Source organism: Lepidochelys kempii, chromosome 3 (assembly GCF_965140265.1).
Source record: "Lepidochelys kempii isolate rLepKem1 chromosome 3, rLepKem1.hap2, whole genome shotgun sequence".
Taxonomy (NCBI): domain Eukaryota; kingdom Metazoa; phylum Chordata; order Testudines; family Cheloniidae; genus Lepidochelys; species Lepidochelys kempii.
This window is the reverse complement of record NC_133258.1, coordinates 156,198,318-156,223,745: the sequence shown is the minus strand read 5'-3', so window position 1 is coordinate 156,223,745 and position 25,428 is coordinate 156,198,318. Positions and strand designations below refer to the sequence as shown.

The 25,428-nt window shown below is 44.0% G+C and overlaps 1 protein-coding gene across 2 annotated transcripts in view; it reads left to right on the top strand.

The window, feature by feature from the left end:
- The window catches only part of GALNT14 (polypeptide N-acetylgalactosaminyltransferase 14), a 184,524-nt gene that overhangs the window by 123,853 nt on the left and 35,243 nt on the right, over positions 1–25,428 (top strand). For both annotated transcript variants that reach the window (XM_073338658.1, XM_073338657.1), the window contains 4 exons: positions 10,163–10,230; positions 13,114–13,179; positions 15,837–15,958; positions 23,522–23,609. In XM_073338658.1, coding sequence (XP_073194759.1) covers positions 10,163–10,230; positions 13,114–13,179; positions 15,837–15,958; positions 23,522–23,609 — 344 coding nt within the window. The remainder of the gene's footprint in view (positions 1–10,162; positions 10,231–13,113; positions 13,180–15,836; positions 15,959–23,521; positions 23,610–25,428) is intronic.

The window sequence follows — 25,428 nt, the reverse complement described above, 5'->3', positions numbered from 1 at the left end:
TATTCCTTTGGGTCGTCTTAATTTGTCCAGACTAATATTGTTGAAAATGCTTTGAGTGGTAGCCATGTTAGTCTGTATCAGCAAAAACAACAAGGAGTCCTTGTGGCACCTTGGAGACTAACAAATTTATTTGGGCGTAAGCTTTTGTGGGCTAGAACCCACTTCATCAGATGCATGGAATGGAAAATACAGTAGCAGGTATATATATTGTGACAGACCCAGACCAGTGGGGTACAGGAGTCTGGTAGAAGGCAAATATACTGGCCACTGGATGAACAGTTTTCTGTTCCCTGTGTGACCAGAGCAGGGGCTGCACTAGAGCAATCAGGAGCCTGCTAGAACCAATTAAGACAGGCAAGCTAATTAAGACACCTGGAGCCAATTAAGAACATACTAGAATCAATTATGGCAGGCAGACTAATCAGGACGCCTAATTTAAAAAGGACCTCCCATCAGTTAGTGGGGGCATGCAAGGAGCAGGGAGTGAGAAGGTGTGCTGCTGGAGGACTGAGGAGTACAAGCGTGATCAGGCTTCAAGAGGAAGATCCTGCGGTGAAGATAAAGAAGGTGCTGGGGGGAGGCCATGGGGAAGTAGCCCAGGGAGTTGTAGCTGTAGCTGTCACGCAGCTGATACAGAAAGACGTAGACAGCTGCTATCTACGGGACCCTGGGCTGGAACCTGGTGTGGAGGGTGGGCCTGGGTTCCCCCCATCCCCCCAACTCCTGATCAAACACAGGATGAGTTGACCTGGTCTGTGAGAAATACCAGAAGGGAAGGTCTAATTTGTAAAAGGGATCTGGCCTGTTCCTGACCCACTAGGTGGGACACAGAGTCTGCAGGGATTGTTCTCCGTTTCCCCCATGCTGGCCAGTGATGAGGTTAGCTGCGTGAACGGTAGGTTTGAGCCTCTAGCAGAGGCGGCCAAACTGAGGACTGCCATGAACCTCTGAGGCAAGCAAATCCGCCAAAAAGTGCAGGACCCACCAAGGCAGAGGAGGAACTTTGTCACAATATATACACAGTACATGAAAAGATGGGAGTTGCCTTACCACCCATTTGATAAGGCAACTGCCATCTTTTCATGTACTGTGTATGTATATAATACCTGCTACTGTATTTTCCACTCCCTGCATCTGATGAAGTGGGTTCTAGCCCATGAAAGCTTATGCCCAAATAAATTTGTTAGTCTCCAAGGTGCCACAAGGACTCCTCATTGTTATTGTTGAAATGTTATTCCATTCATGTTATGCCTTTAACACACAGGTCTGCACTGGGAAAGCTGCTGATGGACACTGTCCCAGCCAGCAGTTCTGGGAGGCTGTGACCCTAAGCACCCCACTATTAACACCCTACACACTACTGCAATGATAGTTGTACAAAATGGCCCACCTGTTGATCACTTTAGATAAGCTATTACCAGCAGGACAGTGGGGTGGGAGGAGGTATTGTTTCATGATTTCTGTGTGTATATAAAGTCTGCTGCAGTTTCCACGGTAAACATCTGATGAAGTGAGCTGTAGCTCACGAAAGCTCATGCTCAAATAAATTGGTTAGTCTCTAAGGTGCCACAAGTACTCCTTTTCTTTTTGAAAATATGCCTTGTGAGGTATCATTTGAAAACTAATAACACACTGGTCAATTATACAATTGTGAAACATATGTGACAAGGCTGCCTGTGGAATTAGAGATGTCTTCTGCTATTATGTTTTAAAGTCTGTATTTGAACAAAGTAGAAAACAGGTCTCCTCAGGTCTCGAATACAAATGAAGCGGGTGACCAGTGACAATGGAATTGCAATTTACACATGCAGTAAACGGAACTGTCAAAGCTCACAAGGTGATTGGGGAATCACCATGTCTGGGTCAGAAAGGATCATGTGTGTGCTTGTCTAACCAACCTGGTCATCAGGCAGAGGCATTTACATAAAAGGTAAACAAAGCCATCAAGCCAACAAGGGGAAGAGGTGATGACTCATCTATCAACAGGGGATGGAGACTGCACCCTCGGGAAGACTTGCTGCTTCTTTAAGCAGGGTCAATGAACTGTAAGAGAGTTACTTTTTAAGAGGCTTACTGGGCTGTTAAGAGAGGGGCACCTCAGATGACAAGGGAAACCAGCACCTCATACTTCTGTGGAAGAACTTGAATGAGAACTAACCATGCTAGACCAAGAGTGAGCCAAACGATCTTAAACAAGTGGTCTAGACTGATGCAGCTCCACTGACTTCAATGGAGATACACTTACACCAGCTGATGGTTTGGCTCTGTATTTTAACCTTGTCCCTGAACTGCAATAACTCTGTTAACATCCAAGGATGTAGCCAAATCAGGACAGGGCTCAGTCCCATGTATAGTGTCAGTCTGAACAGAGTTTTAATGATGCTGTAACATAGGTCCCAATTGTGGTACGTGGGATCTTACCTTTTTCCAAGAATCTAATCCCTCCTACTGCTAACATCTGGCTTAGACTCTGTCTCTTCTCATTGCATATACCAGCTTCTTCTCTTTTATTTAAATGCTTAGGTTTCACTTTGCTCTCTTTTTTTTTCATTTCGAGAGCCAGATTTCCAATGATTTCACAACTGCCCCACCTTAGCCTGTCACATCCGCTGTGGTATGCTGTCGAGAATGCTTTCTAAACACAAAATTCTTGTGTTGGGAGACGTGCGGTTTTACTCCACTGTGTGGTCGTTATTTATTCTTTAAATCTGCAATCTGAGTCTTCAGAGTTGGAATCAGGAGGCTTAATTATTTACCTCTTACTGACAACCCAAAAAACACTCTTGGGCAAAAATCTTGATATGGGCACTGCACATTCCAGATCAAATATTTAGGTAATTAATTAGTGGGTATGCTATCATGTCTTTCATTTTCCAATACTCACAAGTAGAAGCAGGCCCTGTCTGCAACCTCCCCTCTCTGCGTAATCTGGTGTTTACAGTTGCTGAGAAAAAGGAGTGGTGAAGCCATGCATCCAGTCCCTAGGCAGTATGTAGGTCCTGTATAGAGGCTGTGCCATAGCTCAAATGACTCTGATTAAAAGAGCAAAAACAAGCCAGGTGTTACTCTGAAACTGTATAATTAGCACTTTGTGCTGACTATTTTTTTCCTCTCTCTTCCCCCCCCCCAAACCCCTGGCCATTTTTATAATTTCCTAATCATCTCTCACAGTGAGTAAATATACAGCTCTACAGACGCTTTTACCTTTGGATGTTAACATAAGAGAACTCTTGAATTTCAAAGAGCTGGTGGGTATTTGAGAGAACAAAATGCGGAAGCTGCAGTGCAATCAAAGCTCACTATGGTTATTCTTGGTGTAATGTCTCTCTCCATCTCCTACATAATTAGTCAGTTTGGATTGGTGGAGCAGTTCATTTTAACGGGCATTGTCTCGTCTCTCTCACTCTGTCTGATTTCAACAACCATCACCTCCAACCCCTCTGGCACTTTATGTTGTTGGGCTTTTTTTTCCACAGGCCCCATTATGTTGCCATGGAGAGAATTAAGGGTTCGTAAATACAGAGAAATCAAGGTCCGGAGTCATTTTTATAAACCAGCAAGTATTAAGGGGTGACAAAAGTACACACCAGCAAAAGATGTAGGCTCAGGTCTGCAAACACTGGCCTCTCTTGTCTGCATTCACATTTTGCCTGCATCAGTGTTAATTTTGCACTGATGATTATTTACAGGTGGCATTGACGGACTTGATTCTACACTTACTCCTGTCCTGAACTAAATGAAGAGAATCCCTGGAAAATGCAAGTGACAAAGAAAGATGGAACCTATCCTTATAATGAAAAGTTAGGGTCAAATTCTGCTTGGTTACACCAGCATAATCTTGATTAAACCCAACGAAGTCAAGGAAGCTACATTGGTGTCAATTCAAAGTAACTCAGAAAAGAATCTAGCCCTTATTCGATAACTGACTGTAGGTAAATTCACTAGGATAAATCCTGAGATCTTTCCCTTTGATAGCAATGGGTGTTTTTGTGTGGAAGGAATGAATAAAGACCTTGGGATTTGACCCAAAATATTTTGATTTGTCTTTATTTTTTTATTGCAATATATTTGCCTGTATTTGATTTCAGAAAGAAAAATGTCTATAAAGAAGAGGTACTTCAAAGAGGGGCAAATCACCAAGTACTTTTACGTGTAAAAAGCAAAAGGAAAAAGAACCAAAAAAAGAAAGCAAGCTGAGTGAGGATCTGAGTAATAGAAAAGCTGGCTTTCAATTTTTAAGAGTGCCTTATAGAGTATCTGATGAAATCCCTGTAACACCGAAAAGCTAAAGTGTTCAGTGTTTCTGTTTCCAATTGTTCCTGCAAATTATCACAATGCGAGGGCGGGGTGTCTGCTGGGTATTCAGTGGTCTTGGTAACTTATTGTCCACCTCATACAACTCAGGTTGCAAATGTCTGTCAGGAATAGTGAATTTGGCCTTGCTGGCAAGTGAATGCATTTTCTCTCAGCCTCTTGGGTAGTAACTTACTCTTCTATTACATTCATCCTTTGTTGCACAACTCTTTATACCAGTGGCAGATGGTTGTTACTGGACAGGTTTTCAGCAGTGCAGCCAAGAACTCCAGAGCGATAACGTTTAGGGCCTGCAGGCATATGATTCTGATTCATCACGCACAGTGGGTTTAGACCAGTGTATCTCTGCTGACTTTCAGGAATTTCTCCTGATTTACACTCGTGCAGGTGAACGGAAAATCAGGCCTGTAGCACCTTGGCTGTGATGTAGGTCTTTAGCTAAGCAGTTTTGAGACTTGGATGGGAAACTCCCAAGGATAGGCTCAAGTGTTGTAGGAACTGATGTGGGTAATTCAGTAGGAGCACCCTGTTCTGTGAGTTACTAGTGCTGTGGATTGGTGCAAGGGGGGTGCTGTGCTGCTTGAAAGTGCTGTCTTTCATAAGAGGTAAAAATAAGGTGATGTTAGGGCACATTTGGCAAGAGTAGACTCATTCTGGCCAGACTGCATTGTGCTTCTTTAAAGTTCCTCGGGTGCTTTCAGTGGGATAAGGTTTTCTTCACGCACTGTCCTGAACAGATGCACAGTGATGCTGTTGCAGAACAGCTGCCGCATTTCAGTGATGGCTGAAAATATATACATAAAATCTTCATAGTTTAATGTGATCTGCTCTGAGTGTAGCAGGCAATGTCATTCGGGGCATGTAACATGTTCATGCATGACTCAGTGCAACTGCCTCCACCCACCCATTCAAAAAAATACACAGAGCAAGTCACGGCCAAATAGGTGGTGAAATCCTGATCATTTTAATGCAGGCCTAAGGGTTGGGTGCCTTTTTTGGAAGCCTGACCCTCATGGTTCTTCAGATTGCATTCAGGGTGGTCCCGCTAATTGATAATTTTGAAACATTTTGTTTTGATTCTGACCATTTTTATTAAACTTTTTTCGTACTATAATTAGCTTAATTTTTAAACAAAAAGTTGAAAACCGGGATTTTTTTCATTTCAAAAATGTCAAGGAGACCTTCTGAAAATTTCTTGGTCGCATTTTTTTTTTCAAGTTGGGGAAATTTGTCTAAACTGACCTTTTCTAGCGACAAGCTTTGGCTTTGGCAAATTGGTATTTTCCAGCCAAAAAAAAAAAAGTTCTGTTGAAAAATTCCCTCTAACGTTAATGTTTCCATCTGTGGTGCTCATACCTGTATGGAGCGTGTGACATCATAATCCTGTGGCGTTCCATGAACTGGTACAATCTCCTCCCCAAACAACTGAGCATGAAAACATTACCAGTCCTGAGAGCATCCCATGGCTTTTGGTTATGTCACGTATGTTCAGTCTAATCATCGATTTGATTTGCTTGCTGCTTGTCATTGTTTTAGGGTTAGCTGGTGAAGGAGGCAGTACTTGGGGGAACTGTGCCACAATCTCTTCCAGGGCTGATGGGTGCACGTGGAGGTGTAGGTTGGGGACAGAGGTTACGTTGGTCACCATCACCCATTAACATGGCATAGACTGATTATGTTCTCCAAGGTGCTGGCCTCTCTCCATGGGCTAGTGTGGAGGGGATGGGATGGGCTCATGGCCTCACCTCTCCTCTCCCCTTTCTGAGTGATTTGTTTCACAGATGGAGCAAGGGCTAAGCTGTCCCTTCTCACGTTAGATGCTACTGCAGTGTGCTCTTGCATAGGCCAGCCTGTGGTGTGGGTGCTTCTTGCCTGTGTCTCTTTCCTCCCCCAGCACCAGAGCAGGACGCAATCTGGCCCCTAATCTCTCTTTATTTCCCCCTGGTTTGGTACCTTGGAATCTGTTCCTGCTTCCCTCAGGATAAAGGTAATTCCTTTTATGTCCACAGAGTTACGCCAGGGGAAAACTGGTGTCAGTGAGCAGGGATTCAGACCTAACTTTCTTCTGATGTCCTCCAGTTTTACTTCAGTGTAACTCTGTTGGGCCTGATTCTCCCCTGTTCTGTCTCCCTAACACTGAGGACCAGCTGCAGCCAACATTCAGAGCAGCTTCCAGGCTGCTTTTAATTTTTAGCACTTATGCAGGATCCTTAATGGACCTTACTCCAATGGAGGCTAGCCAGACTGATGTGGCACTCCACCCCATACCCCTCCCTAGCCCCTGCTGCCACAACATGCTCCCGACTCGTAGAAGGGAGGGCACACCAGGCTTAAGGCTATTACTAGTTACTGTAGTATCTGAGCATTTCACAGTCTTTAATGTATTGATCCTCACAACACCCCCATGAAGTAGAGCAGTGCTGTATCCCCATTTTAACGGAGGGGGATCTGAGGCACAGAGAGGTCAAGTGATTTGCCCAAGATCACACCAGGAGTCTGTGGCAGAGAAGGGACTTGAACCCAGGTCTCTGGCTAGAGCTCTAAGCATTGGACCGTCCTCCCTCTAGCAACGGTGGGGAATTTTCTGCTGGGGGCTTGTGGCCAGTTCCCCCACACACATGTTCAGTGGTCTATTTCTTTATTTTGCTGGCTCTTTTACAATTCTTCTTTTCCTGCCAGTTCCCTGAAGTCTGATTTCCAGGCAATCAGTGCCTGTTAACTATTCCACCGAGCGTGCTATGGCTCTCCTGTCTCTCTGTACTGACACTCAGCTGCAGTAATTTGCTGAACTCAGCTCCTGCATTTGGGCTATTTTCGTATGTTTATGACAAATCTATTAATAATAATAATTTTTGTAAAAGATACTCGACAGGCGGGAACAGCACGTGGAAATGGCTGCGTGCAAACTCTGGAGGGAGGAGGGGTGGCCAGACACTGTTGCTAATACGCTGTGGCTGTGTTGGCCGGAGGCATTTGGAATGCTGTGTTGTCTAACCCCCTGGTGTTAAAAAGGCCAGCAGCCCTGGGGGCCTTGTCCGCATCAGTGAAGCCCCCATCTTTGCTATCACTGGAGGAGCTAGTGCAACAGAGGGTGTGGGAATATTCCCCAGATAACCTTACTGTGCACAAGGGCTGGGATCAAGGCTTTAGTGTCACTCAGATGTTGCATTTACAGGCTCAGTCCTTAGCTTGTGCAAACTGACGTCCTTCCACTGAGGACTAGATGACCTCCTCAGGTCCCTTCCAGCCCTGATATTCTAAGTCAGTGCAGCTACACTGATTTACACCAGGCAAAGACCTGGCCCTACTAGGATTGAGACCAGCTCTGCTCTCACATTCACTGGTGTAAATCCAGACTAGCTCCCCTGAAACCAATGGAGTTATTACTCTGGTTTTATACCAGTGGTGCTTTCAGTGGAGTTAGTTCAGATTTACACCAGCGTCGGTGATTGCAGAATTTAGCTCGCTGTGTGCAATTCAAAGGCCTGATTCTGTACAGGGTTGAGTAACCCCCAGCTCCCATTGATTTCAATGAGAGTTGAGGGTACTCAGCAACCCACAGTATCAGACCCTCCATAAAGGACAAGGTGGGGTAAGGCATCACTTCCACATATAATGTTGTGCCACCTAAGAGGGGGTGAACTTATTCTGAACTCACTTGAACACTGTGGGTTTGAACGTTCAGCTTGAACAGTTGTCAGGGTGGAGAGACTGCAGCAAAGGGCTCAGAGAAAGAGAGGCAAAGTGTAATGAACAGACAAGATGGGAGCAGAGCAGAAAGGGACAGAGAGTAAAGAAATTATTGTGTGTGTGTGTGTGTGTGTGTGTGTGTGTGTGTGTGTGTGAAATAAAGGAGTGGTGTGTGAGAGGGAGATTGTAATGAATACAGGGGGCCTGATTTTTATCTCGTCAATTTCACCATACACAAACAGACAGACAGAAAAATATTGCCATCTATATTTGAAATCTACAAATAGGCAAAGGAAGAAAACACTGCTTGACAACTTATTACACTTTGATTTAAGGATGTTTACTTTGCATATGTTGACATGCGATGTTGACAATTTGTGTTTTAATGGTTGTAAAACCTGAACTTTTTGAATCTCAATATCTACTGTTTTTAAATAATGATTGTCTAAGCCCCCCAATAATTTCCTGCAACCGTGAAAATTTAAATAGATAAATATAAAAAAAGCTTAAAACCCATAATTTTGCATAACTGAACATTTAAATCAATAACAATCTAAAAATATGCTTACAAATAAACATCCATCTTATCCCCTCAGAATAAAAAATGTAAATTCTGCCAAACCTACTGTGACACTCTGTACCTCAAAGCAGCACCCTGGAACCCATATTCACCCCTGTCATGTAATTATGATATATTTCATACAAAGCATGCCATATAAAATATCATAGGAAACATGAACTGCTGAAACCCATTGTTCTGTCAAATTATGCATATCATTAGTGCGTATGAAGTTATGGAATTTTGCTGTATGGTTGTTACTGAAATATGTTATAAGTTTGGGAATCATCCATTGCTAGTTCTCCACTGACAACAAAGGAGGTGATCCACACCCAATCGGGCACTGAATGACCATTAATCCACAGGGGAGCTGTAAACAAGGGATTTATAATTCTGTAAGAGAAGCACCACACAATGGGGAGTGCTCAACCCTGTGACTCAGCAAGGCCCACCAGACATGCCTGGGCTAGTGTCTTTCCAGGGACATGGACTAAGAGTATAACATCATGCTTTTACCTTTCTCTTTCCCCACCTACACTGGAAGCAACAAGAATGCTGAAAAGACAAAGACCTGAATTGAGGAGACTGGCCCCAGGCTTAAAGGGAAAGCCTGTGTATTAAGGACTGTAACCTACCTACAACATCCAATGGACCCTAAAATCTTTTTATTTACATATTATGATTGGGGGTTTTATTATTATTTTATCTAGAGTCTGGACTTTAACTATACCTTGACCAAGAAATTTGAACCTTGACAAAAAATAATTGACTTACACCTGTTCTATATGAACAATCAATCCATCAGCTGCCAATGCCCCTTCAAAAAGTCAAGCCTGACTCCTTTTCTATAGGCAGGTTTTACACTAGTATAATTCCATTGACTTCACCGGTTTATACTACTGTAAGTGAGGAGAGAATTAGGCCCTGCATTTCTATTGACAGAACATGTAGATGGTATAATTAATAGATTGTAGCTTTCATCCCCATTTCACAATAACTATACTCCTGGAGGGGAGTTTAAACTATCACCTCTAGCTTCTTTCTTTTATTAAACAGCCAGGATACAAACCTGCTGTTATCCTCTCTGCAGTCTTTGAAACACAATCAGCTCACAGTAAAAACAGGACTTTTCCTCCCATGCCTGTAAGGTATGAAAAGATGGGTTTTTGACAGGTAATTTTGCTATGTGTTGGTCCTGTTGCCAGTAACCTAACATTAGTTCCGGGGGAGGGGAAGGGATTTTAAGAGTTGTACATTCCCATGTGAAACTTAGCTTGTAATATGCATATTGTTAAACATACATCTCCCCCCTTCCCATTGAGGTTAATGGCAAATCTCTTCTAAGCTTTGTAGGGCTGGGCAAGGGAGGGAAATAGGAACTCTGCTCTCTTTAGAATAATTAGATGTGACTTCAGGTATCTGATGCATGGGGTCTGATTTCCTGTACATTGCTTCACGGGCACGTCCATTGTCTATCTCTGTACTGGAAACCTGCCCTTTTTTTTTTTCCTTGTCAAAGGTCAGCTCCCACCTTTCCCCATCTCCTAACTTGTTTAGCTACTCAGGTACTATCATGGACTTTCTCTTTTCATTCCTCAGTGTTTTAAACCGCACCCCTGTGTACCTGGTCCATGAAATCATATTAGTGGATGACTTCAGCAATGATCGTAAGTGACTCTCCATATCCTAACCACTAGGAGACAGACTGCACACACAGGGGCTGTGCTGGGTTGGGATGACAGAATAAGCGAAGGGATGGGGAGTACATAGCCCTGTGTTGGGTGATGGCAGTACATGGGAGCTGTATTACTTTTCCCATATAGCCCCCTTTGCAATGAGCTTGGGATTTGAGGGTGTGGGGCTGGGCGTGGAACTAGAGACAGATTCTTTAAGTTGGAAGAACTTTGTATATCTCATTTGCCTGTTTATGCTGTCTGTTCAATTTTCGTACTTTAACTCAGGATAGACAGTACAACGAGGCTGGTCAGTTTCATTTTCTGTTTATAGTCAGTTTCATTTTCTGGTTTCCATTCACTGCAGGGACATTGGTTGAAAATCTGGCTAAAATTTAGGCTGTGTACTAGGAAGCTCTGAGAAAACCCAAGGGTCAGTAGAGCCACATCCACATGTTGTCTTTGGCTTAAAAAAACCCTCTGATGGAAATAGTTTTTTTTATTTAAACAAATAAACATTGCCATACAGAGTTTGCAGTAGGACTGGATGGGAAATCCATTTTTCCAGCCTGTGAAAATTTTTGAGATTTCAAAAAACAATTCCAAATGGGATGTGTAGACCATTTAAATTTTTTTTTTTCAAAAAAATTTCGAAACAAGAAATTCATCATAAGTGACCCTTTCCCCTGAAATGTTGTGGTTTTGAAGAATCAGCGTTTTCCAACCCAAAAACCTTTAATCAAAAAATTCCCATCCAGCTTCAGTTTGCAGCCCATATGTTGCAGCACGATACTGGTGCATGAGACTCTGAAAGTCACTGTCTAAAATCAGAAGTAAAACTGACTGGTCTGTTTTCATTTTCCATGCCCAAAAAGTATGTAAGTAGTTTGTATGATACAAAATCAATACAGCTGTGAGAGAGTCTACCAGTTTTAATAATCTAAGGTGGTGTTAGGAAGGAAATTTGGGTTTTTTTGTTTGTTTTTTTAAAGATTTTGAACCACAGTTCACACTTCCCTTTCTACAAAGAGTGGGGTTGCAAATGCTGCATGAGAATTTCAAATTCCAAAAGAGAGGATCTGTTTTAATTGAAACAAAAAAATCATTTCTGTTCACAGTAGGCCTGATTCTGATCCCACACCAGTTTTACACTGGTGGTGTTCTACTGGGCTAGATCTAATTGCCAGTTAGACTGCTGTAAGTCCAGAACACCTTTTGATTCAAGTGGAGCTATTCTGGATTTGCACCATTGTACCTGCAAGGAGAATCTCACTTCAAAGGAGTAACTCCTGATTTTCACTGGTGTAAGGGAGAGTGGATTCAGATCTGCTCAGTGACCATTTGTAGCATAGTGAGCCAGCTACAGCTGTGTCATAAAATGATGCTGTAAATTACACATGGGACCTGAGTCTCCCTCCATTACACCCATTTTACACAGTGTCACTCTATTGAAGGAAGTGGGATGGATCTCAGCTGCTGTAAATAGGCATTGACTTCAGTGGAATTATGCCGATTGACCCTAGCTGAGGATCAGGCCCACTGGTGTTACACTGGTGTGATTGAGTGGAGAATCAGGACTGTAGAGTGAAGTGAATAAGAGAACAGGTTTAATTGATACAATGAATGCTCATTGCATCACTTTAACTTGCACACCAAGGGGCTGCAAGGTGTAGCAGAAAAGCAACTAAAAGGAGGATGTAAAATACACTTATACCCATTTTCCAAGCAATTTACTCTCTACCTGCCAACACTCAAAGGCTATAAATAGGGCTGGTTGAAGTGCATATTAAGCACAACTGGTCTGATTCTGATCTCACACTGGCATAAGAGCCTGATCCAAAGCCCACTGAAGTCACCAGAAAGACTCCTGTTGAATTCAGTGAGTTTTGGATCATATTCTATATCAAGCGCAACTCCACTGAAATCAGTGGAGTTACACTGATGGGAAACTATTGTGACTGAGATACGAACCAGACCTGGAGTTTTTCAGTCTGCTGGAAGAGATGAGAATAGGTGTGATGTTTGAGGGATAGAGTAAACAAATGACACTTATTTGGCGAAAAAAAATTAAGGCACTTTCTTTCCTAAAAGTGGAAAGTTGTTGGGCTAGATCTTCATCTGCATCAGAGCTCCACGTGGGACAAGATGGGGAGAGGGAGCAAAGGTGGCTGTCAGTCACCTTTGCACTCCTCTTAGTTCTTTACGTATCAGAGGTCAGTTTGGTGCCTGCCTAACTTAGAGCAACCTCAGGGCTGCTCTACATTGCACCCAGCTGCAACAGCCCCCAAGGAGCCATTCTACAGCTGAGATTGCCAGAGTGCAGTAGCGCTCCATTCATCCCTTCTTTTCACCTCGGCCATGCCTTTTAGGCCACCCAAGGGTTTTTCTGCTTCATGAGGGAACAGAGACACAATGAGGGTGAGGTAATATCTTTTATCAGACCAACTTCTGTTGGTGAAAGAGACAAGCTTTTGAGCTACACAGAGCTCTTCTTCAGGTTTACTCATGTGGCAGGTTATCTAGATTTACACTAGTGTAAATAAGGTCAGAATCCAACCTAAGCCCTGATTCTCCTTGACCACTGATTTTACATTGTAATTCTATTGGGCCATATCCTCAGCCCTTGGAAATCCATCTAACTCCATTGGAATAAATGGACTGATTTACATCAACCAGGTAACTGGTCCATTTACTTCAGCAGAGTCACTCATGATTTACACAGGGGTGTGATCAAAATCAAGCCCAGTTTCTATCTGATGTGCCACCCATAAAAAAAGAACCCTTCCTGCCCTCTTAATTACCCTGTGAGGCCCATGTCTGGTGAAAGTGATAGCCTCAACACTGATGTGTTCTGTGCCTCTGTTTGTGTTTCCAAAGCTGACGACTGCCATTTACTGGGCAAGTTACCCAAGGTGAAATGCTTGCGCAACAGGCAACGAGAAGGTAAGATCCTGTCAGGACACAGGTGGGTGGGTGGTGAGAGACAGGGAAATTCCTGGAGGTGGGAAGAGAGATGGATGCCCAGTTGAGTTGGCAGGAGTGACTGTGTTGAGGTGATGTGATCACAGGGAGATCTGCCGGCCTTCTGCAAATATCAGTGACTTTTGGATCCGATGGGTGAGAGCACTAATAAAAAGAGATGTTCAGAAGGGCCAGAGAATCAAAATGGATCTCCCCCGTCCCCCCGTCCCCCATTCAAAGAGATTGGACCTGTTAAGATATCCAATGAGGCTCAGCTGCAGCTTATTAGCCAGAAAATTAGAAAAGGCAAAACAAAGCCCCGGGACTTCTTTTTAAAGCTGTTTGTTCTAATGAAACAGACGAGATCAGCTCCTGCTGCCTCCATGGGAATTAAAAAAATATATAAATTAATTATATTTTAAAGATTAAGAAGATCTGTAAGGAGGATGAATGCATGCCCCAGGGGGCTATTGCTGCAGACCTCTGGATACACTTTGCCACCCAGCCCCAAAATCTAAATGGATATTTTCTAATGCCGCTTTACAGTATTAAAAAAAACCCACAAATATCAAAAAATGTTTTTAGCAGCAAGCCAAAAGCATGAGCTATAGGGATTTTGTGGAGTGGGGAGATAGGGAGGATGGGGAGTAGAGGGGGTTTATCTGAGTATTCTCCTGCTTGGCTGGATTTGCTCTGTTAGACTCGGGTGAATCTTGAGTGGCCCCTTTGATGTCAGAGATGTTCTCTGCATTGACACTGGTGTAAGTGAATCACAAACTTGCCCTCTCTCTATATCTGTTTCTGAATTTCTGTCTGTCTTTCTCCCAGCCAAACTGTGACACCCCACCACACGTACTTCACATACACATACGCTCCTCCATGGCATCAGAGGGCCCTGACCCAGTGGAAACGGATTCTGCTGCAGATGCTGGTGTGCAGGGAGTCAGGATCTGGAAACCCAGCCCAGAGGGGTCACATCCACTTGTACACCACAGAGTTATACTCCATCGAGGCTCTTTGCATGCTGCCTGTAGGCAGTTGGGGCAAGGGTGTGGTGGAGGTGGTAGGCCCCTAGCTAGATGACAGAGCCTGGAGCTGCCATAGAAGTTATAGAGTGCAGTCTGAGAGGAGCCTCCATTCTCCAGTCCACAAGGATATCCCCAGGAAACCCCATAGTCACTCATGTTGCCCCAGGTTCCAGGGTTTGGCCTTCTATCTGTCTCTCGCTCTTGCTCGGACTCTTGGGGTATGTCTCAGTCCCTTTCCTCCAGGTTCTTGTAACATAATTATCAATGGGCTCCTTCTGCCTGTCCCTGCAATGCTGCTGCTTGCCTTTGTGATCTTCTATTTCCCAGAGTCCCTTAGTTCCTTATTGTCTCCTTTCACCCCATCACCACTACCACGGATGGTGCTTTTCCAGCACTGCCTCCATTCTTGTGTCCCCATTTTGTGCTGTCAGTTATCCTTGGTCAAGATGCAGGTCCTTCCGTTTGTGGAGGGTCCATCCGTTTTATTAATGCTGCTGCTAACTGGCGAATGGGCAGTGTACTGGAGGAATGAGTGGGGAGGAGCCATTTGACTGGAGTACGGATGGTAGATATCACATACCACATACCACATATCACAGAGACAGTGGAGAGATGTAACTGGTGGAAGGAGGGCTTTGTGTTCATCTTTAGAGATCAAAAATTAACCAAACAATCCAGCCCTAAATCTGTGTGTCTGAGTAGTTCCCCATGGACTGTAGCATCACAGCTAGATACACCCACTGCATTTACCTCTGTCTCTTTCTCACACACACAAATATCCACCTCCTACATCTCCTAACAGTAAGGTGGGGTAAGTGCATTATAATAGACACAGCAGGCTTGTCGCTCCTTGGGACCAGCACTTGAGATGTCCCCCTCCTTGATAAAAGATGTTTCTGCTGAGCATCCTGAGCTAATGACTTTTGATGCCACAGGGGGCAAGACATCAGTGGGTCAGTAGATGGAGCCAGCAGTGGGAAGTCAAGATGAGTTTTAGGGATTAGAGAGAGAGAGGCCTATGCATGGATTGACACTTCAGTTATGGACAGTCCTCCAGCCCCACGCCTGGCTTCCATGGACATAAGTGGGAACTCTGCTGGTGGATCCAGTGAACGTACAGACTGAAACCACAGACTTACTAAGGAGATCCACTCACTCTTTGTGGCGGAGGATGGATGGGGGTTGTTGTTGGTGGTGTGATAAAATATTTGTTCAAATTCCCCTCTCCTTTGTCACTATTGTTACAGGCACATTCCAAGCTGAATTAAATCTATATTAGATTATTGTACCTGTGGGGGTTACTGAAGCATTTTAAGTCTCACTTTTCCCCCAGGAAAGTGGCAGCAGAAATAATTGCATTAATTAAGAATTGGTGTAATTTCCATAAATCAGTAATCTAAATGACCCTAAATACTTTAATGACCTTGGAAAATGAGGGAGGTGGCTTGCTCACACCAAAACCCAGGCATGCACATGTGGAATGGAGGATGGGTTGGGGCTCAAGGGGCCTCTCTGTGTGTGTAGAATGTGCTTCTGGGGAGTCCACTAATCCCCTGCACAGAGAGACGGATGCAATCTGTGATGCACCTGAGCTTGCGTGTATCTGAACAGGTTTGATCCGGTCCCGAATCCGAGGGGCAGACGTGGCACAGGCAGGAGTTCTGACCTTCCTAGACAGTCACTGCGAGGTGAATAAAGACTGGCTGCTGCCTCTCCTGCAGAGGATCAAAGAGGTACGTGTCTCAGAAAACCAGGTCACCACTCAATTAGCATAGGTCTTGGTAAAATCCACCAATAGCTTCTCTTATGGAAAGTGCAGGGCTGACCCTCAGTGGGATACCTGCCAAGGTTTTCTCTCTCTTGCCTTTCTTTAGCTTGTACCTGGAGTTTTCTCTCTCTCTCTCCTGCTCCATTGGGGATCCCCATTGGCCCAGTTCATCCCTGAGGTACCGCTGCTGTAGTCAAAAAGATTACCCTGGGTGTGCAATAGTGAGTCAGTCCCAGCAGTTGATGGGTATATTGCAGAGACAGGAGGCAAGGAACTGGCCAGTGTGCAAATCAAGCTAGCTGGACCCCTGGGTCCCTGTTGCAATTGCTGAGAGGCAAATGCTGAGTGGTGCCAGGGGAATAGGTGGGCATTGCTCCAAAGGGACTTTTCAATTAAGCTCATGTAAAAATGCCCAGTACTGATGATTTAGGGCTCTTTGAATAAGGGTTGAATTTAATTTCATGCTAATTAAGCTTTAATAAATGGATTTAATAGGTTTAAATTCTGCTGATTTCGCAGCAGACAATGATATTCTCCTTCCACTAGAAACACCTCTCCTCTTGCCCTGCCCGCCACAGCACCTTGTCATTCAAATAAAAGGTGCCGTGATCTTGTGGGTTCAGTGTAGTGTCTGGGAACAAGGAACTCCTTAGCTCTGCCACTGACTCCTGTGACCTTGGACTTCGCTGTGCCTGAATTTCCCCCTCTGTAAAATGGAGATAATTATACGTATGCACCTCTCAGGGGTATCACATGCAGATTTTAACTAGTTGCGTGGTTAGCTGTGCTTGGAAGATAAGTGTTTAAGGATCAATAGAAAGGTCATTATTGTTACTATTATCAGGAAAGTGTCTCTCCTAGTAAATGTTCTCTGTGTATATATATCTTCCTACTGTATTTTCCAATGCATGCATCCGATGAAGTGGGTTTTAGCTCACAAAAGCTTATGCCCAAATAAATGTTAGTCTCTATGGTCCCACAAGTTTTTTTTTTCTAGTAAATACTGTTATTCATGATTAAAACAGTTATTTGTATATTTTATTATTAAATATATGAACATATCTTTGGGGAACTGGCACATATAGGGGTGAAATACCTTGTCTGAGGTCATAATATTATGTAAAAATGGGCTTGTTTTGCCATAATCTTGCCCCTTGTCTCTTACCTGCCTTGCCCCTTGTCACAAACCTATGCTGTTCCACTTGAAAGCCCGGTGACTTGGTGGGGGCATGGGTCCAAGTTAACTTCCTAACCTGTGAGCTCTCAGGGTCAGACCTTTTTACTGTGTTTGTGCAATTCCTACCCCAACGGGGTCACAATCTCTGACTGAAGGTGGCACTAAAATACATCTAATAAATACTGATGTAATCACAATGACACTTACTTATTATGAAGACTCCGCTCTCACCTGCCCCAGTACCGGGTCTTCCACTAACGTTTATTTCACTGATTGTTTTTCACTCTGGGAATGGCCTTTTAACACTCCTCCCACCACCACATTTCCCTACCCCAGCCAACTCCGCCCTGCGTTTCAACTCGAGCAACAGCATCATTTCCGCTGATGTGTTCTGGCAGAGTGAAAGCGAGCAGGGTGGCAGTCAGGACTGCATTTCCCTTGCAGCACTGGGGCCCGTAGTTCATGCTCAGAGTCGATGTGATGGATGAATGTGGATGGCAGATGCAGCAAAGCCGGAGGAGTTTCATTACAACAGAGCGGCAGGAGCATGGTTTGAATGTAACATTAAAGCCAACCCTCACCTCTGCTAACTTCTGATTTGTAATTGTATTTTAAATATGTGCATGGTTTGAAGTAGAAGCTGGCTCTGTGGTTCGCACTCCCTGCTGGCCATGCTGCAGAGGACCTGGGTTCAGTCACTCCCTAGAAGTTGACAGGGACATTGTTGAAGAGTGTTGCTGACATTTTGGGCCAAGTGAGATCACTGTGAAGTAGGACTTTAAAGAGCTAGAAAAAGGCTCAGCAGCTTAATCCACCGACAGGTTCCCCACTTATGGTGACCTGGATTTAAATCCTACTTTAGGACAAAGCCACCATAGTGGGTCCGTCCTACTTCCTAGTGGACGTTTCCCCCAGCTTGCTAAGCCACCATCTAGGCATGGTCGATGCACTCCATGGTTTCTGAGATTGGAATAGCAGGGGTTGTGGCAGGTCAGGAGTGAAGGGCATAGACCGAGCTGTGTGTGGGGAGCCCAGGGCTGGAACAGCAGGCAGTGCTGTGGGTCAGGATGGAGCTGCATTAGAGGAAAGGTGTCTGGGGTGCACAGAAATAGAACTGTAGGTGGTGCTTCAGTCAGGATTGAGGTGCACCTCAGAGCTGGGTGGGGACCTAGTTCTGGAATATCAAAGGGTAGTGGGGGTGGAGGGGTAGGCAGTACTACAGGCCAGGATTGGAGGGTATTTTTGAAAATATATCTTTTTTTTTTTAAATGTGACCCTTGAGAGAAATTTTTTAAAGGTCCGAGGGGTCCCTGACCCCCGTCCATTAGTGTCCTTGTTACCTGGCTCATTGCCTCCGTCCTTTACACCGGGGTTAAGATACTGATCACTGAACTGTATGAAATGTTACTGCTGCCACCTTTGGGCAGGTGCTGGAAAGACAACCGGCCAATTCCCTGCCATGTTCTTTTACAGTGGGAATTAATGTTACATAAAAAGTCTCTTCTTGCTCTGTTACTGGCAGGAATGGTATTTGTGGTAATAAAATGGAAGTCTCAAGCAAATGAAGAATGACTGGCCCAAAATGAATCTGACTTCGCTCCCAGTACCATTCCACTCTGCATGTCACTTCCCATTTTTCATTGGGCAAAGCAGCGGTTCAGGCAGGTTTCTGGGTGTTCGGCAAATGTCAAAATAAAAGGAGGGGTGTGTGTGTGTGTGTATCAGAGAGAGAGAGAGCGTGCACATGTTCCAAGACTGTTTACGACTGCAAACGTGTAAGCCCATGGTCTCTCGTTTTTACTTGTAGAGGTATATCTAAAACCATTACCCATTTATTTCAACTGAATAACTGTTCTTAAAATGTAATTATCAAGCCTAAGGCATTTTTACAGTAAGAATCAATCTTAATCAGCTCACCTGAAAATTGGCTTTTGCTAATGCCACTATAATGAGCCAGCGAATGGTGTTCCGCTTCCAGCTGAAGCCCCTGACAGTTTTGCATGTTCTCCCAGTCTGTGGAGAGAGCTCTAAGGTGGGATGTTAAGCTATAACTTTGCATGGGAGTCTCTCTCAAAGGGAGAAGGATGCCCACTGCCTTCCTGGTTTCAGAGTAGCAGCCGTGTTAGTCTGTATTCGCAGAAAGAAAAGGAGTACTTGTGGCACCTTAGAGACTAACCAATTTATTTGAGCATAAGCTTTCGTGAGCTACAGCTCTAAGGTGCCACAAGTACTCCTTTTCTTTCTGCCTTCCTGCTAACCATTCGAACGAATGGGAGGTCAACATTGGTGGTTGTAGCCCCGAATAGCTGGAATACGTTTCCTTTTCCATTGAAATATTTGATTTGATTTTTAAGAACATTCTAAAGGGACAAGGCATGGTTGACTTGCAGATGTAATTTAGTCTGTGTGACAACAAGATCAGTAGAAATCCGTTCATGAATTTTTGAAAATTCTAATTAAGAATTTGAGAATATGGGGGGGGCTAGAGGTAAACATGCTCTTGACATTTTTGGAGCCCCAACAGTGCAGCATTGTGCTAGCCATGTGAGAGCCAGAAGGTGAAACTGACTAAAGTAAAAGTTGGCTATAAATAAAATAGTAACTATACTTATAAGAAGTGCCTTTCTTTTCAGGATCTCAAAGCCCTTTGTGCACGCTGTGTAAGATCATTTTCCCTGCTGTATAGATGTGGCCACTGAGGCACAGAGATTCTAAGTATGTCACTGAAAGCTAAAATCCCTGCTGTATTTCTCTCCGCTGAGAAACGCAGAGAATGTTCGTGGGGATTTTCTTGTAAGAATCTTTGCTTTGTAATGAGGATGAGTAGAATCCAACGTGGGCATGAATTATGGCTCTCTAAATGCATTCATGAGCAAGTTGCTCATGGTAAAATGTTAACATACATAGTCATTCCCCCTCAACATAAGTTTCATATACAGTATCCTCTGATTTCCTCTCCATCCTGGGTTTAAATCCTTTTGCCCCATCTCATGGAGACCTTCCTTCAGCCAGTGAGTGTGACTGTAGTTTGAGCTCATCAGTGCCATTCTTTGGGTCAACCAGAAGGGTCACGAGAAAGCAACCTTGACACACCCTCTCCTCAGCCTCTTGCTGGTTCAGCCGTCCAGAAATCAGAACTGAGAAATTGGCAGAGATCTCTCATTTCATAGTGCAGAGTAGAGCTGGTGGGGACATTTTCCATTAGCTTTTTTTTTTTTTTTGGTTGAAAACTCCAATTCATCAAACCCAAAATGTTTCGTGAAACAGGGGCAGGTTCAGCGACTCTCCTGACTTGAAAAATGTTCAGACCAAAGGTTTCAAAATCATCGAAATGTTTCATTTTGACGTTTTAAAAATTAAAACATCCAGTTTTCTGGTTCGAAACAACTTTTCATTTAGAAATTTAAGCTACAGAGACTGAAAAAAAAAAAAAGGTTAAACAAAGAGAAAAAGGTGAAATCGAAATTAAATATGACAAAATGTTTCTATTGACCTCAAATGAAAAAAACAATTTTGGGGGTTGTATTTGTTAGATTTTGACTTTTCGTCTTCATTTGTTATAGGAAAAATGTTGAATGCATCAAAAAAATATTCATGGGATGGGAAAAAAAAATTCCCGACCATCCCTAGAGCAAAGTGCTAACCTCTGGGGTCACTTATTTGGCTTTCTGTTCTGTATTAGTTGGATTCTTACATTAAGGATTTTTCAATCAATTTCAAAAGCTCATCATGCTGAGGAGGTAGAAAAGCTTCCAGCAAAAAGGTATGCTGTTTGAGGGGAAGGGTGATCTTGGGGTTCAGACACAAGTCTGGGTGTCTGCGTTCTGTGCACTGACTTTGGTCAAGCCACTTAGGGATCAGTCTTGCTCCCATTGTAATGATTGAGAGTTTTGCCATTGACTTAATCAGGAGCGGGACTTTGTGACAGGGTCCCCAAGGTGCAACCTGGACCGTGGGTCCGCAAAGCCCTCTGTCCCACCAACCTGGGCTGCCTCTCTCACTGTGATGCTGATGCCAAGGTACAAGCCTCTGCTAGGCACTGCACTTACACAGCCATCCACAGGCAGGGACATGCCCAACTGAGTGACATGAATGATCTCCCAGCATCTCATGAACTATCAATGGAGAAGCTCCAGCCAATTCCCTTCAGCTCCAGCCTTATGCCCCAGAACTGTACCGTCTTGCCCTGATCAGAAGCCTGGCCAGTGTAAATGCATGAACTTGTTTGCCGCACCGACAAAAGGGTAGTGCATGTGCAACAGCCCCTGTTAACATGAGCTGAGATTTCCTAAGCACTTCAACCAAAACACACTGTTTCAGGTAAAATATAAAACAGATTTCTTAACTACAGAAAGACAGATTTTAAGTTATTATAAGTAGCAGGCATAGAGATCAAAACTGGTTATCTAAGAAACAAAAATAAATTCTCAGTCTACTTCTAACTTAGACTACGGAAGATTTGAATCAAACAGTCCCACTTTAACAGATGGCACAGTCAGCTTACAGTTCCTCAGTACACAGACTGGACCCCCTTACAGCCTGGGACCAATCTCCCTAGTTCCAAGTCTTTTCTTTCCAGATGATTTTCCAGGTGTTGAGATGGGGAGGTGAAGAAGCCAAGTGATCTCACTGCCTCTCTTTTTATACCTTCTTCCAGCTGCTAGAAAGATCCTAGCTGTGAGGTGGGGTCAGGCAGCTCCATTGTGTATGTGCCTTCTCTGAGAAGTCTCTGGGATAGTTGATTCTTCTTGATGGGCCATTAATGCTGTCTGTGCCCTCCTTTGTTGCAACTTAAAGGCTGGCTGTGGGAATCTCCCAATCTCACAGCATATTTCAGTAGCATATTTAGCAATACTTCATAACTTCACATACAATGATAGTACGTACAATCCAACAAGATATTATGTTCAACAAATCAAGACTTTCAAAATGATCCTCACAAGGTATACTTTGTACAAAATATATCATAATTATATGGCAGTGGTGAATATGGGGGTTCCAAGGTGCTCCTTTGAGGTACAGAGTGTCACAGTCTTTAATATCTTGTGCCTCCGTTTCTCCATCTACCATATGGGAATAACAATATTTACTGACCTGACATGGGTGTTATGATGTCCATACAAGTGCTTTGAGATTCTCAGATAGACAATGTCATAGAAATGCCAAGAATTGTCATTCCGATTTATAAAACCTGAGTCCCCAATATGGCTGAGCAGCACGACTTTCAGTGCTCAGCTCCTTTGTTCTGTGACTGCACCAGAACATAGCTCCTATTTTTTAGGACTGATTTCTAAAACAAAATCTTCTCCCAGAGTGAGAGAGCAAGCCTGCATGTGCTAGGATGCATTCGTCTGCATGTCTGTGAAAAGCGATTTGATCTGGTGAGGGGAAAAGCTTGAAGTTTGAGCTATAATTGGAGTTCGGGATTTTTGAAAAGAAAAGGGAAGATAAGAGACCAGTCAAAGCTGTCAGAATCTCATCCTCCTGTAGATATTTTTGTCCCTAACTGTTTGTATAATCTCTTTTCCTATAACAAGAAGATAATTAAATCACTAGTACCAAATATTTAACATCATTTCATTCTTTAACCCCTTCCCCTCCTTTGACAAAAGCAGTGCTGTATGGTAATTTTGCGGATTTATATGTAGTTTTTTTCTATATGTTTTAACTGGCTGGCTGGCTTTGTTTTGTCTATTCTTTAAATTTCTTGCTTGTGGCTTAACTTCTAAAATTCAATAAAAAGAATTGAAAGGAGGCGGTGGGGGAATAAATTGATGAATTTGTAAAAGAAAGATGGAGTTTTGTACTCAGCTAGAGATTCTTGAGCCAAGTTTGGTGTAAAACCCACCCACACCCTATGCAGTCCGGGTTTCTTTGTGAGAGAATTTAGAGCTAGTGAAAGATGCTGGCTTGACAGCCTTGGAGACTAAGTCCTCTGTTCATAATAGGGGAAGTATAAGCTTCCCCACACACCACCCTGGTAGTGTATCCTCAACTTTGTCCTCCAGGGATGAGAGTGTCTGAGCGGATGCTTCCATTCAATCCTTAGCCTTTCTGATAAGACAGCCAACAAGTTATCTAGAGGGTTGCTTTTGTGATATGGACACCGGTCCACAAGAAACTGGATTGACACCAGGAGTTCCAGCCAGTGAACACAGCTAAGAATTTGGCCATCCCCTTGACTTGTCTGTCCTGTGGATCAGTAGAGGACTCCAGACCTCAGTGGCAAACCAGCTTCCTCACATCTTTGCCCATAAGACAGGTTTTCCCACCACCCTGCTACTGAGCTGGCTTCTGAGGAGAAGCTACACCAGGTCAAAAGTCATGAGTTGTTTTGTTCCTTGTTCTCAGGATCCAACCCGCGTGGTCAGTCCAGTTATTGACATCATCAACTTGGACACTTTTGCCTATGTGGCCGCTTCCTCGGACCTGAGAGGAGGTGAGTGTGTATTGTGCTCACTCCCTGTTGGGTGATGCTGATCTGTGAGGTACTATGCTCAGCAGACACTGGCAGAGGGAAGTGGCTGACTCAGTGTGAAGGAGGCACTGAGTCGGAGCTCCCTACTGTAAGGATTATTTATAATGCTCTGTATACACAGTTGTTTTCTGCAAGCACACTAAAAATACCCTGTTTCCCCCTCTATCAGTTTGCAAGGCTAGACTGGCCCTTCATACCACTGACTTGCTAGGAATTCCTAGGAATTCCTTACTAGGGTGCAGTGGCCATGCGGAGGAAGTATCCCATCTAAGCTAACCCCTAGCAGCAGAGAAAACCAGGTGTCATGGAAGGGGAGGGATATAGAGGGATAGTATTGCCATACATATCTCCACAGCTATAAGTGGGTTGTTAGCTGAAGTCCCCTTCTGAGCTTTGCACATTTCTGGTCGCCTGATTTCCCCATTGTGTCACTCCAGAGATATGCCAGTGTAAAACCAAAGTGACACAGTGAAGAATCAGGCCCTGAAATATGACTTCCCTCTGCTAAATGGCAAGATGACTCTTCCCTCCCTGGAGAATGCTGTTCTCTGATTACTCTGAGAGAGAGAGTGGCTCCTCTCCTTGTTTCTTGTGTAGCACGCACCCCTGGAGTTTTTTACTCATGTCCTTGGATTTCTCTAGAAAGTGCCAGCTAATGCTCTGTGCAGAGACTATCAGCCAAGCTTGGTTGTCTGGTGGTTTTAACACAGAGGCAAATGGAATCTATTATGAGACTAACGACAGATTAACAGGTTTGTGCCAGAGGAGACATGGCCCATACTGAAGTCCAGTCTCTATAGCCTCTGCAGAAAGGATAACTGGGCTAGATGAACCATGAATGTGTTCTGGTATGGCAATTTATACAGTTCTATAAACAGAGCCAAAGCCATTCTTCAAGTTCAGACAGGCTTGGCTCATTGCCTCTTTGCTACAATCTTTGATCCTCCTTCTCAAGATGGGGGCCCAGCAGATGAGGCAGTCTCTAGTTTCGACCTCAGTGCAAACTTGCTGGTTCTCTGAGATTCCTGTCTCTGTGCCCCTTTGTGCTCTGCACCTCTCTGTCTAGAAGCCCCAGAACATGCGACATTTCCTACATGCTTAGAGAATGAACCAGGCTGTGCAGCAAAAGAGGCTTTTGTTTGAGGGCCCCTGTTTCACTTGTTGCAGAGTTGAAAGGTGGGTAGTGAATGAGGCAGGGGACTGCAGAAAGGGAGGGGAGAGTCTTGGGGTTTAGGCAGTTGAATGCCTCTAGGAGAATTGGGTTCTATGCCTGCCACAGAGTTCCTGTGTGATGCTGCAACAGGCACTTAAAGTAGACTTTTCAGAGATGGTCACTACTTGTGTGTTCCTCAATTTTTGGTGCCTGTTTTCATCTGCAGGTGTGTTGAGCACTCACAAATGCAACTGAAGTCGACAGGAGTTGTGCTTTGAACATTCAAAACACTGTGTAATGCTGAGTACTCTGAAAAATCAGGCCCTATGTCTCTCAAACAGGGCACCCAGAGTTAATGTACACTTTGGACCTTAATGCCTCCATGCCTCAGTTTCCCATCCGAAAAATGAGGATAGTGTCACCCCATCATCCTGTAGGGGGGTTGTGAAGATAAATTTGCCAATGCTTGTGAACCCTCAGGTATTACAGTGATGAGCACAACCGAAAAGCCCATGAGGAAATAAATAAATAAATAAATAAGGCCATGGGCCCATATGTTGAACGATGATGGTAAAATGAAATATTATATTGCTGATCATCAACTGAGCCCTGTCCGTTCTGTTCACT